General features: G+C 38.2%; 3 protein-coding genes across 3 annotated transcripts; all 3 read right to left on the bottom strand.

The window, feature by feature from the left end:
- Positions 1-1,214: 1,214 nt before the first annotated feature.
- LOC121768968 (probable GABA transporter 2) lies at positions 1,215-4,606 on the bottom strand. Its single transcript, XM_042165592.1, has 6 exons — positions 4,391-4,606; positions 4,072-4,302; positions 2,914-3,011; positions 2,399-2,716; positions 2,101-2,337; positions 1,215-1,790 (listed from the first exon to the last, which is right to left on the bottom strand). Exons 1-6 carry the CDS (start codon positions 4,476-4,478, stop codon positions 1,401-1,403), a joined length of 1,362 nt encoding a protein of 453 aa, XP_042021526.1. The 5' UTR covers positions 4,479-4,606; the 3' UTR covers positions 1,215-1,400.
- Positions 4,607-7,920: 3,314 nt separating this feature from the next.
- Positions 7,921-10,532, bottom strand: LOC121768899 (protein trichome birefringence-like 23). Its single transcript, XM_042165506.1, has 3 exons — positions 10,218-10,532; positions 9,667-9,953; positions 7,921-8,916 (listed from the first exon to the last, which is right to left on the bottom strand). Exons 1-3 carry the CDS (start codon positions 10,447-10,449, stop codon positions 8,143-8,145), a joined length of 1,293 nt encoding a protein of 430 aa, XP_042021440.1. The 5' UTR covers positions 10,450-10,532; the 3' UTR covers positions 7,921-8,142.
- A 1,062-nt stretch (positions 10,533-11,594) lies between these two features.
- On the bottom strand, positions 11,595-16,675 carry LOC121768965. The gene is made up of 5 exons (XM_042165589.1): positions 15,766-16,675; positions 13,054-15,355; positions 12,548-12,608; positions 12,171-12,394; positions 11,595-11,933 (listed from the first exon to the last, which is right to left on the bottom strand). Exons 1-5 carry the CDS (start codon positions 15,878-15,880, stop codon positions 11,867-11,869), a joined length of 2,769 nt encoding a protein of 922 aa, XP_042021523.1. The 5' UTR covers positions 15,881-16,675; the 3' UTR covers positions 11,595-11,866.
- Positions 16,676-17,528: the final 853 nt, after the last annotated feature.

Genomic DNA, 17,528 nt, shown 5'->3' with positions numbered 1-17,528 from the left:
CTTGCTATATGATATTTGATGTCTAGAGAGCTCTCTCCCCTGCCTATCTGATCTAAGTTCTATTTATACATTGAACTAAGATCGTGGCTTGCATCACCACTAACTAGGTCGTGGCTTACATCACCACTAAGTAGGTCGTGGCTTACATCATCAGTAATTAGGTCGTGGATGTCGTGGAGGTTGTGAGATCCTGCATGGGTCCACTATCTCTTTGTTTGGTCCGCTATCCTGCATGAGATCCTGTATGAGTTGACACCACTATCTCCCAGTTCGGTCGAATAATGAGACCGAACTGCTGAACTATTGCCGAGCAGCTTTTGCCAATCTGAGAGTAGAGCTTGATTGGTCGGCTTTTACCGAGCTGTAGGCTGGGGCCGAACTCTTTGGTAATGCCGAACTGATACTCTTCCTTGGGGACCGAACTGCTGAGCTATTGCCGAGCAGCTTTTGCCAATCTGAGAGTAGAGCTTGATTGGTCGGCTTTTACCGAGCTGTAGGCTGGGGCCGAACTCTTTGGTAATGCCGAACTGATACTCTTCCTTGGGCTTTGGGCTGATGGGCCGTCACTGCTATTGGGCTTGTTTAGTACGTACCCCATCAGTAATACAAAAAAAAAGTGGAACACTAGATTCCATCCAAAATTTGAAGTGTTAAAGAATCACTCCACTGTATTGATTATATATGGAATAGTCGATTTTTAATTAACAAATTGTAAAATAAGTGTTAAAACATAAATCGAAATCGCATTTGGGTAACGCATCCGAATTTAATTTATTGGCTATCAATATTATAGGCTCGTCCTGATCCACGATCCCCAAATTCCCAAACATGGTTACAGAAACAGCAGAAAGAAAAGATTAATTCCAACTTTATTGTTATGACTTATGACTAAATTAATGCGCAGACTGCGCAATACATCGTTTAATCCATCGATAATTACTGATTAAACAATTATGCTTATTTTATACTCCCTAATTATTTATTGTTAAAATATTAATTAATTAAAGCCAAACTAAGGTACTATTAATTATAGCTAAACTCACTTAAACCCAGCCTCTTCCGCCAAAATAAATATAAGAAAATATTCGGATGAGGCAGACTATTCGAATATACCGCACATTCCTTCTCCTAAATCTTAATTAAGTATTTAAAAAATTCCAATTAAATTTAGTTAGGAAGGATTCGCTTCACATTTGAATGAATGTACAAAAATATTTGACTTCATGCAAAATTCAGGAATTTATATAAACTTGGTGTTACATCTACTCAAATTCAATCAACCAAATGTACCCACCGGCTGGCCAATGGCTATTCCCCGCGCTTAGGTGCTTACAAATTAGCGCTGGAAATAGTTATTGGGCTCGCCAATGGATACCCAGGTCATTACCAAAAAAAACATTTCAATCAACAACGTCATCGCTGAAAATCTTGAACTCTTTGGCATCAAGAGCCAGCTTCCTCACGGAGGAGAAGGCGCCAAGGAGTCCGACTCCCGTGAACACGACAATGATGCCGTTGTTGATCCAAAACGCCGGGGATGCCTTGGTGGGCTTGTGCGTCATGTTGTAGAGCAGCATCGGCAGCACAAAGTCGAGAGGGATGAACCCGATGGCCCCCACCACCGCGCTGATGTCTCCGAAGAACGGTAGCATGGCTGCAAAGAATCCGCACACGATCACGTACAACGACCGCAGAATTATCCTCGGGATCAAGTTCCTCCTCGAGAAGATCCCCTGCCTCACGTCGGCCGATTTCGCCTCCATCATCTCGTATGCTACTTGAGAGTAAACCTAAATGATGGCAAGACCAAATCAGAAAAAAAGGAATGAAATAACAAATACTACCTCCGTCCTTGAAAAATAGTAGAAACTTTTGAAATGACACAGATTTTAATGCATAATTGGTAGAGTAAGAGAGAAGAAAAAAAAAATGAATAAAGTAAGAGATATGAAAAGAAAAAATAGTGGAAGTAGCGTTAGTGAGTTGTGGGGTCCACGTCCTAAAATAAAAAGGTTTTTATTTCTAAGGGACGGGCCAAAATGGAAATAGTTTCTATTTTTAAGGGACGGGGTAGTATATCGAACGAAGCATGATCTTTACCAAGCCGATGGCGAAGAGCTGAAGCAGGACGAAGACGATCGCAAGCCCTAGAACCCAAACGGGCGCCAGCGCGGGCCCCTCATCTGGCATCAAGCTTTTGAGAATGTTGGAATTAGACTTATTCCCAAACACCCAATATCCAGAAACTGCAGCAGAGTAGAAGGTGAAAAATATTACAGTGTAGCACATGATGAGGCCTTTCACCATCTTCCCTGTGGCTGGAGGCGCCAGCGTCGCCTGCAAAATGCATCGTGAGATAGTCCACATCGTAGAAATCGCAAGGGGCTATCAGGGTTACCTGGATTTCGGGTAGTATGCCGTTGCCAAATATGGCAGCTATGATCGATATGGAGGTGAAAGCGCTGAAGAGCTTAGACGAGTCTGATGACTCCAACGAGTAGTCCCTTGGAGGCGCATTGTTTGAAGTGCCTGCGTATATGCAAGCGCCCACAACGAGGAAAGTGTAGCCGAAACTCAAGAAAAGGGAGCCGAGGTTAATATGCCTCAGAGAATGGAAGGTTGGAAACTGAGACAAGAGGATCATGACGACTGTGACCATTGCTATGAAGTGATACAGCTTCAGTGATCCATCTGGAGCGAGTTCCGAATACATTATCTGTAACCCCAACACAACGAAACTAAGTCAGAACAAATTCGACAACAAAATTGAGGAATGTAATGCAGTGCTTCCAACAAGTCTATGTCCTGTTTTCATAAGATTTTAGCATATGTATAGTGCTGTGTTGTTTGTTAGCAACAAGTTAATGTCGTCTTTGTGTGCTAAAAAACGACTAGATACCTACACCGGTATACCTTGAGGCATTCCCCTGCGAGCAGAATGGCGCCTATGCTGATGCCGGTGTTGATCGCTGTCTGAATCAATATCACGAAGTAGAACATCCATCCTGATCCTGTTTGAAACAAAAGACGAGCAAAATCTGTCTGAATATCGATATTCTCTTGATCAAATTTTGATGATTTTTTCCAACTAATCTCATCATGGAATGAAGCAGAACTCATGGTTTCATGAGTGTTAGCATGAGGAAAGCTTCAGCTACAATAAAGACCAATTCTTAATTAAGGAACAAAGCTACTGGCTAGTTCAATGAGACACATTAGCTAATTAATTTGCTTAGAATATAACTTTTGAGAGAACATTGCCTTTTGGAAAAGGAACTCGATGTGCTATCTCCTTTTTAACATGATGCTGTTTTTTTTGAATATTACTATTATAAAAAATGTCCAACTTAGGCATCCTAATTTCACACTAAGACAAAAGCGAAAGATTCTCATCGCAATTCTCAAATATATTTGTCATGATATTCAGCAACGATTATGCCTATGTGATATGTCCGATCTAGTTTTCATCTTCAACCAAAAAAAAAAACTACAAACTTCCTACTAGTGACAGAGACAAAATTCAGTACTAGTTCTATTCATCATAACTGATAGTACTTGAATACTCGAGAAAATTCTTGGTGCATTAAATCAAGGTTCGTTTGGGGTAAGTTCTATCAATCATATAAATATACTATAACAATCCTTTGATATTGTGACACGTGACTGCAGGATTGAAAGCATAAAAAATAATTCAAAAATACTCTAATAAATTGACAATCGCAAAAAAAAATAGAAAAATCCGTTTGGTGGGGGCTTGGCTTATTCGATAGCATTTGCCATTTCTTTGGGTGGTTGGAGTCATTGCATAGATTGTGGAGTATTTTGTATTTTTCTCTCTTCATACTCCATGTAAAAATGTATATTGAAATAGAAAAATTAAATATATGTCCCCTATCTATATTTGTAGAATTATGGCTACACCAACAATTTCCACAATAAATTGGCAAATGCTCGATTAGTCAAACATGATCATCAATGCTATGATGCAAATGGGACGACCTCGATGTGTGGGGTGATGACGTGGCAGGATTATGATATTCATTCATTGTAAAGAAGAAGAAAAAAACCTACCGAAAACATCGGCGGCGAGTTCCCGGAACCGGATGTGGCGGCGGCCGGCCTTCTCGCAGTGGTCGAGCACCAAGGACATGAGGTAATAGGAGTAGAAGGTGACAGCACCCATCGCCGTCAGGCATATGAACCCCGCCGCCCATCCCAGCCCCCTGAAAGCGTACGGCAGCGTCAGTAGTGTGGGCCCCACGATCGCCGTCGTCAGATGAAATCCGGCGTGCCACCACTTCCCTATCCAATAGTATTTGTTTTATTTGATTAATTTAAAATTAATTAAGTTTGTTTTCTTAGTAGTAATTATTGCAATGAAAATAATCACCTTTTGATTGTAAAACGAAGGATGCGCCGGCGTCTTCTTCCCGGTTGATTTCTTCGAAGGGGCCATAATTCGAAGCTGCTTCATCCATGGATTTCCTGATTTTGAACTCTCTCTCTCTCTCTCTCTCTCTCTCAACAAAAGACTATATAGCTTGGAATTGGGATGAGAGAGAAAGCTGCACCGCAGAGAGAATTGGAGCTAGTATATTAAACTCGTTTCTATTAGAAAAGATCCATTTTTTTGTTTTTAATGTAAAATTAATAAATTATGAGATAAATAAAAAAAATAAAATATTATATGTAAAAACAGAAAAGCTTATCTATATTAATAAATTGGCACTCAATTTTGTGTACAATCAAAAATAGAGGAAGGAAATGGTATATGCATCATAGCAATTTCATTGTCTGTAAATAATCTTGGATTTTTCTAGGAATTAAGCATAAAAAGTGAGTTAATATTCGTGCAGCCGACTATAATTAATATATTTATAATTTTATGATTGCTTTATAATATTTGGTTCCTTAAAATTATTTTACATTCTCTTTGTGTATAGCAATTTTGTTATTACTTGTTAGCATTAAATTTGATGGAGGTCACATTCAATAGAAACGGTTTGAATTTATTTTTTACTTGATATAGAAATTATATATGTATGTATGGGTTATTTGTAGTACTAGTTGACATCCATTCACCGTCCCGCGTTCCGTCACGGAGGGACGGAACTGCGGCGGGACGCGTTGCAGCAGGGCGTTCCGTCCCCAGCCCGTCCCTTAGCCCGTCACTCCGCGACGCGGGACGCAACGTCTCGCCACGCGCGGAGGCGACATGGCGAGCTCCCAGGCCATGCGTGACGCCCACTCACTGGCCCGCGAGTGGGTTTCGTCACGCTGATGTAATAATTCTTTTTTTTTAAAATTTGAATTTAAATATAAAAAAATTCAAACGGTAATGTTACCATTTTTTTAGCCGTTTTTATTTTTATTTTACTTTTTTTATTTCTTTACTCTATAAATACTCATATTTCATACTCATTTCACACACAAACACACATCTATTCCTCTCAAATCCTCTCTATATCCACTCTAATTTCCATCTCAAATCAACTCAAACTAATAGATCATTTTGAGCAAATGCGTCAAATAATGGAACAATCACTCGAAAAAGATCGACGCCGGGAGGCGGAGGAAGCCGTGCCGCCCCATCGACGCTCCCGGACGTACATCAATCGTAACCGGGAGGAAGCCGCCGCAAGGTTAGTACGCTACTACTTCTGCGATAACCCGGTTTGGGGAGATACCTACTTCCGTCGCCGTTTCCGCATGGGGAAACCACTATTTCTCCACATCGCGAATACTTTGGCGGCCAGGGAAGAGTTCTTCCGAGAAGGGTTCGACGCGGCCGGCCGTCCCAGCCACACGACGCTGCAGAAATGTACTGCAGCAATCCGTCAGTTTGCGACTGGACAAACGGTCAACATGTTCGACGAATACCTCCACATCGGAGACACCACTGGGCGCACGTGCTTGCTCAAATTCTGCAAAGGCGTCCGGGCAGCCTTCACCGACGAATTTCTCCGGATGCCAAGCACGACCGATTGTCAGTTCCTCCTCGACTTGCGAACCCAAAACAGGCTCTTTTTGCGCAGAAGCAGGAGGCTGCTGCAAGGATGAGGAGAGAGCGTTCGGGGTTCTCCAAGCGCGCTTCAACATCGTCAAAGCTCCGGCTCGTTCGTGGTTCATGGAAAGCATGGTCGACATCATGTATACGTGCATAATCTTGCACAACATGATTGTCCAAGACGAATGACTCGAGGCGGGAAATTGGTTCGACCCCGAATCCCCCGGAAGCTCAACCGCAAGTAGTCCGCCTCGAAGTGGAGCGCATCCGTCTATACAATACTGGTTATTTATTCGTGCAAGGACACGTGACTCTAGCGCCCACACCAAACTCCAAGAGGATCTAATTGAGCACATTTGGGCAAACTTTAGCGGAGGAAATTATTAAATTATGTATTTTTATGTTTTAGGAAATTATTAATTTATGTTTTTTTACGAATTTTATGTTGTAATGTTATTTTATTTTTAATGAAGTGTGTTTTTTATTAATTGAATTTGTTGGAAAAAAATAAAAAAAAATGAAATTGAATGAATAGTAATTTAAGGGACGGAGCGTTGCAGGTTCCGTCCCTTAGTTAAGATATGGAGTAAAAAAGGATAGTGGGGCCCTCAAATAGTAGTTTAAGGGACGGTATAATGACAGCGTAGTGGATGGCCTTAAGTATTATCGGTATTCCTAATTTGTTTTCTTTATTTAGTGGTCAACTTGTTCTGTGTTTATTATGTACAGTAGAAAACTATAAAAAAAGATATCAATCTGGAATCTGAATAATTAATTGATGTTTCCATTCCGAATACATTTCAGATAAACCATATATTACTCCTAATTTTATAATTTCTTAGTCTATATTCTCACTAATATGTTCACTTTTCACCGTACAGTAGACTTTAAAAACTAAATTTAAGATGTAACAAAATTAGAACGCCTGAATTTATAATCATCATAATCAATAATAATAATAATAATAATAATAATAATAATAATAATAATAATAATAATAATAATAATAATAATAATAATAATAATAATAATAATCCCTCGACATGGTAAGGATTAAGGAACATGTTGGCTGGGCGCCACTACAAAGCCAAGTGAAGTGATGAGGTTGTCGGAATCTGGTCAATTTTAGTTGGCCGGCCGCCATTACAAACAAAAATGTCAAACTTTCTAATTGAGTCAAAGGCTTTTGAAATTAGTTTGAGAATCATTATACTCATAGTACTACTACTCCATTAAACATTTCTTCATCATTTACATAAATTTTATAATACAGTTCTCAGATTAAACAACCAGAAAATTATTGACATATTAAAAAGAATTTAATATTAATAGGTAAATAGATTATACTCCATAGGTAATTATATGTTTCAATCAATAAGGAAGATTGTTATTAATAGAAGTTATTATGATATCATCAATGCAGTTTTTCTGACCACGGCCGGATCCACACAATAGAACTTATGGGGTTGGATATTTTTTTAAAAAAATACATTTATAATTTAAATAACTATAGTTAACTTATACTATTATTTTTTCTATTTGTGTTTTATATTGGGAAAAATAACAATATAGACATATTAGTATTTGAAAAATAAAAATTAAATCTATTCGAATATAAGAGCAAAGAAAAATTAATTTAAAAATATTACCCGTCTTGTTAACATCTTTTACAATAATTATATTGGAAATAGATGAACATGTATATATTTTTTAGTGGTATTAATATTCAACTGTTTCACATTGCTGCAGAAACTAGAACCAAAAAAAGTTCATCAAACAAAATCCTTTCCTGTAATATCATGCACCATTTTTCTCACACAAAACCCTTTATCAAATAGTAATTGGTATTCACTGCTGCTTAAGATTAAAAAAAAACAATTGCTAACATACTGCTTAAAACAACATTTCATCAGTTATTCTTCTCAGCAACCACATTTTTTTAATTTCTCAACTGCTAATTTACATTCAGAAACAAATCTCAATACTTTTTAGGTACAGTAAAACATAATCAATACCGTATAAATACATAGAATTCTTCTACTGACCACAAAGAGCATAAAAAACTCAACGATATGGTGTTTGCGCACACTGCACGAACCCTAAAACGCGCACAAACCAGAAAACATGCTCGTTTCTCAACCACCAACGAGCATCTCCATCAGGAGATCATTCCATGTATCAATCGGGCCAGGAAGGCACCAATGGAGGCAGTCGTTGATCACCTTTGCATTCTTGTCTTTGGCAAATGGTTGGAAAAACCGATAGGGGCCCGGGTGTGCATCTGGTCGTAGCAGTGAAAGAGGGTTCACATCTAAGAGTTTAAGGTTCACCCCGTTTTCAGCTGCTTTAGGTGACACTTTCTCAAACTCCTCAAGCTCCACGTCTCGGAGGATCCTGTTCAGCTCCTTGAGCTCAAACTCGCCATGTCTTGCAGGTAGTTTTCTCTCACAAATTCCGCCACTAAACCACTCCCCATTCTCAAAGTGGTCGGGCGTGGAGGTCCGATAGAAGATAATCCCCTTGTGTTTCGATGCAATGATAAAGCTAAACACGTTCCTGATGACTTTGCGGTATGCAAATTTGATCTCGACCTCGGTTATGTTCCTCTTTGGGCAGAAGTGGCAGCCTAGTATCTGGTCGTTTTCGTAGTAGATGGATCCTTTGACAAACCATTTTCCACTTGAGAGTATCATGTAATCTAAATCATTGTAGTGCCGAGTCCAATTCTTATCGAGTTTGTCGAGATGGAGTTCTATTTCGGAAGAGGCAACGCCATCTATGTCTTCGAAAATGGCAGCTTGAGCAAGGAAGGGCGACCAGAGAACCGAAAGGGAAAAATTGTACGAGGGGAAGACCCATCTGCGGTTTTTGTAACCCTCATCATGATAAACATGGTCTGGTTTTTCAACCTGAAGTGAAAAATAGCCTAGTTTTAGTAGCTATCAGAAACATTCTTGACCTCGGGTCTAACATGTTCACACGAGTGACGAGTCTGAGTCAATCATGCTCAAGAACATCAATGTGAAAAAAACATGAAATCAGAAGCCCAAACCAAAACCTACATCTACTAATGTGTATCTCATTTACACAACAGATTTACTAGATCGTTATAGTACAAGCTTATACCTCGAAGTAAGGATGGAAATTTACACCAAGCTACATTAGGTAAATTGGGAATGAGATCATCCCTAGACACTCTTCCCGATCAATCAAAAAGAGTTGCAACATAACGTAAGAGTCTTTGTTCATAAATTCTTAGCTTCTCTCTTCGTTATCAGCAGAATTATGAGAAGACATCCTAAAACCAAAACCATAACGTTCCACTTAACAAGGTAAACTAAGCAATAAAAAATTTATATCCAGAGTCCAGAACAAAAATCAAGAAGTTAATTCTTTAGGAAAACAAAAAATATGGATCATAGTCAACCAGATGGTGAAGATAGTCCTAAGGTTGCGTAGAACACGAATAAAAAACTATCGGTACAGCCCATACAACATCAAAGAGATGCCTAATACGGAAACATTCTACCCACATTGATTGCATGCATCAGATTAAATTCTCCAACCACAAAGCAAAAAAGCATGGAACACAAAATTGATAGTAGTACTATATAATTCAATGAACATAAATGTAGAACCAATTTAAATCGAAATTTTACCACTGAAAGCATACACAGCAGCGACTGCACGTGGTTCCTCGAGATAGAATCGCCTATCAAAGCCCAGCTTTTGTTCCTCATCAAGTCAAGGAACTTCCATGGATCTAGCCGGGGTAAATCGCAGCCGCGGGGCTTCCACCTCCAGTTGAGATATTCTCTGTCTGGCCTCCCATTCTTCATACAATTCTGGTGTTGCTCAATAAACTCACAAGTGCTGTTTGTGTAAAATGGCTCAGTTTTGTCAGGAACCCAATCCCCATCAAAAAGATCACATTTTGCTTCACTATCTGCAAATCTTCACCATATAGCAAAATTGAGTAAAACACAAATCCTGAAATAGTATGTATTATGCACATAAATCTCATCACATTTTTCATATCGAGTTAAAATACAAATGTCTTCTTGAAATCCAACAATAGATACACAGATATAAATGCTAAAGAGTCATTCACTACTGGAATGGAATCTTGATTAATAAATAAGCTCCGAGCCCACTAAAATATAGCATCATTTAAGGAAAAAATTAAATGCAAATGAGAGAAAGATCTGACCTTGTGGAGAAATATGATCAGCCCTTGTTTCAGAATAGACGGTAATCAAAGGGGCCACTGATTCTAGAAAAGGGGTTTCTGAAACTGGAGATAATTCGAGGGATCGATTGAAGAGGAGCCTAAACGCAAGAGCCACTAGAAGAATCGAAACCCCCAATTTGATAGCGAAGAAATTGTGATTGTTGAAAGCCCTCCACCATGATTTCCAATTGTAGAGTATTTTGTTCTCCATTTTCTGTGGTTTTGAGCTCACTCTTACACTCTGTGTTTTTGAGCTCAGATTTTAGAAACAATAATTTGCTTCTCTCTCTTATTAGTACACTGTGCTCCTATTATTTATTTTGGCGTTAGTTAAAAGACATTCGTCACATTCTATTTTTTAATCATTGTTTGTCGTGTTTAAGGTATAATTTCGATATTTTAAGATGGCTTTTCAACTTTCAGGCTCTGATTTGGTTGGCGCCATGAAATTTTGCACCGACAAAGCAGCAGGAATGGAAGCCGTGATTATGCATTTGACAAAATGGAAGATGATTAAGTTACGAGCCTTCTAAACAAAATTCCAACCATATCATCAATTTGCTTCTATTCGAGTTTTATACATTTTTTTTGTTAGAATGAATATTCAAATTTATTTAAGATGTTGATCTTTCAAAACTAAGAACGCTATTCTCAATTTGCTTAATATTTAATGTGGCATTGAAAATGTTCTTCTCTACAATTATTAATTAAACAAAATAGATTATTCATGATACTATTGAAAGATAGGTGGTATCTTATGATAGAGATAGAGTATCTGTGCATTTAGCTTTTATTTAATTGAACATAATTATTTTGTTTACAAAAATTAACTAATTAGTTTCAATTCAACTTAGAATTTCAAGATCGAAGAACCACATTTTATTTAGTTTGAATAATTCCTTTTTCCATACGCTAGATACATGCTATCTTATGAATTGGTCAAATCTTACAAAGATTTTAAATGAATAACACAATAGCCAACAAATCAATTAAGTACATATTATAATCCACTATCCAAACACATTTAAATGTTTCTTTTCAATAAATATTTACTTTGAAATATTTTATTGCAAACTTCCAATTTGTGACATAGTTTCTGCTATATCATCAGAAAAATTGCTACCACTGTAGATATCTAAATAATGGTGTGTTCTCATATGATTAAAGTAGTACACACAATAGTTCGAGTGTGTCCAAAGCATAAAACTTTACTTCAAAAAAAAAATCAAACATTATTACAATCATGATAGAAAAATACTAGTACTACTTTGACACTGGAAAGAGCATATTATCTTCAAAAAAGAAAATTTAACATCTTTGAAAGAAAAAACTTGCTAGTTGCTTAACAAAGACAGATAGATCGAAGCATCAAACTACAAATGAATAACCAGTTATAAATTGGGCAAAGCTTTCTTTACAAACTACTTCAAACCAAGATCAAAACCAAAACTCGTAAAACCAGCCAAACATCTTTCTGGCTGAGATGTTCTACACACAAATAATGAGATACACTAAATTAACAACAACAAACTCACCCTATATCTAAAGAAGAATGGGCAAGCATAACTCAAGCGATCAACCATATCCATCGCTTAAACCCCTTGAGGAGGCGGGGAGAACCCGATCTCTTAACTCCTCGACTGAGCAATAAATTTCGGCACTTTCATACCAAATCCGTGCTTGGCTCTTTCAACCCTGCTCAGATATCACTACTCATTAGGACTTCTAATAGCTTACAAAATTTGAATCTGCTGTTGGAAACAATAATCACTAGCTATAGAAAAATATAGGAAGAAGAGCTTGCTCCAGAGCCACTAATTTACTGTGGTAATAATTTATAATGATGCAACTGCTAGTAAAGTTTGTCTTGCAAAGCGAGAAAAATGCAACAATGGTGTTTGGAATAGAAATCACTCAAAGTCGGAAACTTACGTTGGTGCAAGTTTTCCCAGACCATCTAGTTCTTCCCTAGTCTGCTCATCAACCACTTTTCCAGTGATGTCAATGAGATATGATCTGTTTTCTGTGATTGGCAGACCACGGCTCGAGAGCAAATCCAAATCTTTCTCGTTGAGTTCACGTCCATTAACAAAAACTCCTGTATTTCCAGCAGCACAGTTCTTCGGTATAGGATAGTTAAATTCTTCAATATTTGGCTGCAGAATATTAATCAGATTGTGAATGGAATTGCATCCTGATAGGTGTGTTGCATTTATCTATATTTCTAGTATGGCACTGAATCACTGATCATAAAGATAACGAACACTGCTCAAGGAAGATAATTTCTTGTTTTCGTGTAGAAAACTCACCATGACGATACCCAGGCAGGGATAGCCCATCACGCCCCAAAATCCAGCTTGTTTGTCGTACCTGGTTAATTAAAGTAGTCGCAAAAGGTAAATTATCTTTTTAGGCCAATGTCTATTGGGAAAGAAAAATGCAAGAAAATGTGAAATTGAGTGGATTAACCAAAAACACTCGACCTTAACTTAAGTTTTCATCATACGGATGCTTGACTATTCAGAACTGGCATGACCTACTGAGACTATTGCCTTCATATAAGTTTGATGCGTTTGAACAAGTTATAAACTTTCCAGCTATAATAACAACTATCATTTCGCAAGCTGATTTAATTTAAACATTTCTTCATTTCTAGTGCTTCCGTCTTCTTTATCTAATACTACAATTTCCTCAGTTCCTCACAGCCTATCATAATGTACGACAGCGATAAGGCAACCTTGATATGTTGAAGCACCAAAAAACTGATGGAACTAGCCACATGATATAGTAAATACGCAAGATATGATGTGCTCACCAGTATTCTCCTGGTTGAATTGGCCCAGCTAGTTTTTCAGCCTTCTTGACTATGCGATCTGGTATCAAATGCCCGTTTACAAAAACTTGCGATCCACCGACAACTCCACCTTGGTTGGACTTTTTGAAGTCCCTGAAGCTCTTTTTAATAAGACCTGCAAGAAAAGACTCTCCTCCTTTGTTAGCCTTTGGAGCTTCTCTACTTATGTCAATGGAGTCCTGAGACCTATTGCTATTTGAAAACGCAGTTAACGACGCGTCTGTCTCAGTTGCCACGGCTCCATCTCTTGCAGGATTCTGTTTAGAGGTTGTCCTTTCCAGAGAAACCATCTCCTGCTCGGGTTTATTACTCTTGTTCCATTTGTCAAAGCGGCTGACTATCACATTTTCTGGAAAATGATAGGGTAAATCCTGTGGTGACGCAGGCAAATCTGGAATCGGGGAATCACGTTTCCTAGATGATTTATTTTCTGGACTCTGCTCATCATCCGATGGACTTGAAGTTGAAGAAAGATTATTCAGTTGCTTCTCAGGAATACCAGAATTCGATTTCTTGTCTGCTGGCAAAAACTTATGCTCAAAGCCATCAAAATCATTAGAGCAGGTGTTCATGTTGGCAGTACTCGAACCATCATTCCAGTATCTAATGTTCTCGACCGTTCCACCAGAGACTTGATCAATCTCCGTTGGCAATTCCTCGACGAGCGTAGAAACAGATGCAACAAGCCCCTTGCTCCCGAGTTCAAACAAGATGACTGAAGAACAGGCACCACATTTCAACTTTTGTTTGTTTTTATCCATTGAAATGTGTTTCCTTGGAAGTCTCAGTAACTCAAAGCAACTGCTGCATGTTATAAAAGGAGCACCACCTCCGACGGGATGACTCACCCTCCCACCCCTAGGACCTACAAGCAACTTTCTAGGATGATGGTAATTGAAACCATCATTCTCTGAATCTATGTCAGAAGAATTCATAGTTAAAGACTGTCGAGATTGTGGTGGATACAAATTCGCGTTCCCAGAAGTATTAACCTTCTGCCGGTGCAGAATAGGGGTTAGATGATCAAAAGCCTGATTAGAAGGTTCGTTTTGAGACCTTCGGTTAAGCAAACCCAAGGGATCAACCCTAGGAGGCATGTGCCAATTATTATTAGAGCAGTGCACACAAGAGCATGCCGGCTGATGAAAAAAGTTTTCATGCCTGTGCAACATGAACCGCTCATTATTGGCATCACTATAGTATCCCGGATAGTGCTCGTGACTGGGCTGTTGGATGTATCGGGGTTGGAGCTGATGAAGCGGCCTCCGAAGAACTTCTGGCTTATAGGTATTAGCATAGTGCATGTACTCATGTGGATATCCCCTTTGTGGATACGATTCCATCACTGTCGAACCATACCTATCCAAGTATGGAGCAAATCCAGCAGAACGACTGAAATAAGGAGGTACAATGTTATCAGGATACATTGGCTGCCTGTTTGCAGCGTGTGACGTAGTAGTCAATCCTTCTTGAGCATAAGCAGCATGATGTCTACCATAAGGATCAGGAGAAGTGGAGGAAACCATCCTCTCATCGATGCCAATATTTTCCTTGGGTTTATCCGCCATATCACAAGACCGGGATATCCGATCCTTCAGTTCATCAAGCTTCCTTAGAAGCTCTGCCCGGCCATTTTCTAAGCTCTCAATGCTGTTATGTCCATCAAGTTTATGACCTCGATATCGAGACCTTTCACCTTGTTCATAATAAGAGCTCATGCCATAACTCGACTGCCCCTCATCATGATAAACAAAATCATCAAACCTAACTTGAGCAGGAACGCCCCTAGCTGGCCCGTGCACCGACCCTTTAGTGTTCACGCCCCACTGGTCCATAAACGGCCTCGACCTTGAAGAATCCAGCGGGGGCAAGCCCTTGGCATTGTCATCATGGAAACCAACAAACTCAGACCCATCCACTCTAAAATCACAACTTTTGCCCCTATTTCTATCACGGACCAGACCTTGTGAGTATGGCCTGAACTCATCATCAGAATTTTCCACATTTCTCACCCTTTCTTTACCTCTCCTACTCGTATCAGAATCAGCTGGCGTCTCCTTATGTTCAGCTGGTAACGTGGAAGCACCGTTCGAAACCAATCCTTCTTTCTGGATTCTCTCCACAGCACTGTCTTCAATTGCATCAGCACTCTCCATGTCAACCTTGATACCGTTATCTATGCTGTTTTCCTCAGAAATCACTCCACCCTTGGAATCCTGGGATACCTCTGACGATCTACCTTCCACAATCCCCCTATTTTTAGCTGTAAGGTGGAAACAACAACAGCAAAACAAATCCACTTGATCAGAAAAACAACATTACAAGCATAACATCTCAATCATTATCTAATTTCTGCAGATAAAGTCTGCACTCATTCAAAAGAAAACAACCACATAAAGACATGATTAACAAATTAACATAATACTCTGCTGCAGCATAAGAAACACACCAATTAAATAACTATTTATTCAAACACTCAAATTATACCTATATTCACACAAACAAGAACCAAGATTCTCAGTAATTTAGCTCAAAACTCCCCAGAATAGAAGCCCACAAACAACTAAGAATTCAACAAGTAGCTCAACTGCTAATTCGAAGCGAGTAAACAACATACACACAAAACACCCACATAAATACACATATACAAATGCAAACAACAAAAAATTGTACCTTTCAAAATAGCACCACAGCCTCCACACTTGTAGAGAGAGAAATCAGGGAGCTCAGGGAGGAGATTCTCACACTTAGGGCAACGAACCAGCCGTACCTTTGAACCCTCCGCCATTTTCTCTTATCTTATTATTTTCCCCCTTTTGCTTCAGCTCCAAAACTTCAGCAAATAATAAACGGTATTTCGAAACGCTACAATATTTTATACCACGGCTTAATCTTCGAACAAGAATGAGTCGTGGGTAGTTAACTTGGATAATTAGTCATATCAAAAGTCAATTCGATGATCTCGAACGCCCAACATCAGATCATTAATTTCTCCAACCATAAACCAACCAGAGAAGGAGTAATAATAATGATAGTAATGCACCAAATAGAGAATTTTCTTCATTTTTCTGTAGCAATTGAAAAACACAACAGTAACATTACAATTTTACTCAAAATCACAAGCAACATAATTTTATTGGCTTTTTTAGGTTTATCTTCAAAAGTAGAGAGTTTTGAGGAACAGAAAAGCTACAGGTTCAATTGGACAAGCAAAACAACTGAAAACTAGTCTGTTTGTAGTTGAGATTTATTACAAAGATTGAGACTTTATCGCAATAAAAGAAAAGGGAAAACATTAAATTGAAGAAGAAAAAGAAAAAGAAGGCTGAGGATTTGGGTTTGCCTATAAAAGGGAATACTTGGATTTGGAGGGAAAGAGTGAATATCATAACGGCTCGCCTCCCAATATTTTCCGCTTTGTTTTTTGAGGAATTTTCGATTGTTTTATTGAGTGCAGTAATTTGTGAAGGGAGGCCAAACGACGTAGTGTGGGGTGTGTAGACAATCGAACGGCGCCGTTTGCTGTGAGCTCTGTAGAAAGCTGCATTGGCAATGGCAAAAGCAAAAGGAAAAAGGAAAAAGGAAAAAGGAAAAGGTAAATGCAAGCTGTATAAATGGAACCAAACCCCTATTTCAAACTTCAAAGTGGTATGAAACGACAGCGTTTTAACTTTTCACGCTTTCTTAGCGAAAGTACTGTTGCGTTGTTTTGCGAGTTTACCTATTCTGCTTACTTTCCCTTTTCGCCAAATTTATGTGCTTCAACTTTTATTCGCATATTTTATATTTTTATTTGTTTATCAAAATTAATCTCAAAAAAATATAATCACAATTCATTAGTACATTCAAACATCTACTTATCTGTACTTCATATTTATTTGGCTCGTCATTTATTACCGTCAGATTAATGATGATAGTTTCACTTTCAATTAATGCTAATTCAACTAATTTTTCTTTTTTTTTCTTCATATTTAATCAATTATGTATAACATATTTTTATGGATGAATAAATACCACTTTTGTTATATTATGTTTACATTTTAGACATGAAGGAATTTCCGACGTGCCATTACATCTGAAAAAAAAAAGAATATTTGGTGGATTATGAGTTGTCTTGTACTAAGTTGTAAGCTTTATACCTCGTGCATGAGGAGTGTCAAAAATCACATGTTTTTCCTTGCATTACAATAAACTATATATCGTTTCACACTCATTCAATAATTAGGAATCATAATGATTATGAAGGATATGTACAATAAACAAATGGAGTAGTATCATCTTCATCGTACACATAGAAAATTAATTATACTCCTATGTTTTTTTCATTTTAGTTCCATCTATTAAAATTAGTCTCAATCTATTTATGAAATTTTTTTGTGTAGAAATCATTTCATACTAGTAATATTTCAACTATTTATTTACTCTATCTATTCTTA

This window comes from Salvia splendens, chromosome 15, assembly GCF_004379255.2.
Source record: "Salvia splendens isolate huo1 chromosome 15, SspV2, whole genome shotgun sequence".
Lineage (NCBI taxonomy): Eukaryota > Viridiplantae > Streptophyta > Magnoliopsida > Lamiales > Lamiaceae > Salvia > Salvia splendens.
Note: the sequence above shows the minus strand (reverse complement) of the source record. Positions and strands in the feature narration are given on the sequence as shown.

What these genes read in the sequence shown, in the direction of transcription:
- LOC121768968 (XM_042165592.1), bottom strand. Translation starts at nt 4,478, where the DNA reads ATGGATGAAGCAGCTTCGAATTATGGCCCCTTCGAAGAAATCAACCGG. An exon ending in CTTCGTTTTACAATCAAAAG is followed by an intron (nt 4,303 to 4,390) that starts GTGATTATTTTC and finishes ACTATTGGATAG; the next exon opens with GGAAGTGGTGGCACGCCGGA. An exon ending in GCATACTACCCGAAATCCAG is followed by an intron (nt 2,338 to 2,398) that starts GTAACCCTGATA and finishes TGCATTTTGCAG; the next exon opens with GCGACGCTGGCGCCTCCAGC.
- LOC121768899 (XM_042165506.1), bottom strand. Translation starts at nt 10,449, where the DNA reads ATGGAGAACAAAATACTCTACAATTGGAAATCATGGTGGAGGGCTTTC. An exon ending in TGATCATATTTCTCCACAAG is followed by an intron (nt 9,954 to 10,217) that starts GTCAGATCTTTC and finishes GAAGATTTGCAG; the next exon opens with ATAGTGAAGCAAAATGTGAT. An exon ending in TGCTGTGTATGCTTTCAGTG is followed by an intron (nt 8,917 to 9,666) that starts GTAAAATTTCGA and finishes TTTTCACTTCAG; the next exon opens with GTTGAAAAACCAGACCATGT.
- LOC121768965 (XM_042165589.1), bottom strand. Translation starts at nt 15,880, where the DNA reads ATGGCGGAGGGTTCAAAGGTACGGCTGGTTCGTTGCCCTAAGTGTGAG. An exon ending in CTGTGGTGCTATTTTGAAAG is followed by an intron (nt 15,356 to 15,765) that starts GTACAATTTTTT and finishes TCCACCTTACAG; the next exon opens with CTAAAAATAGGGGGATTGTG. An exon ending in ATTCAACCAGGAGAATACTG is followed by an intron (nt 12,609 to 13,053) that starts GTGAGCACATCA and finishes TTAATTAACCAG; the next exon opens with GTACGACAAACAAGCTGGAT.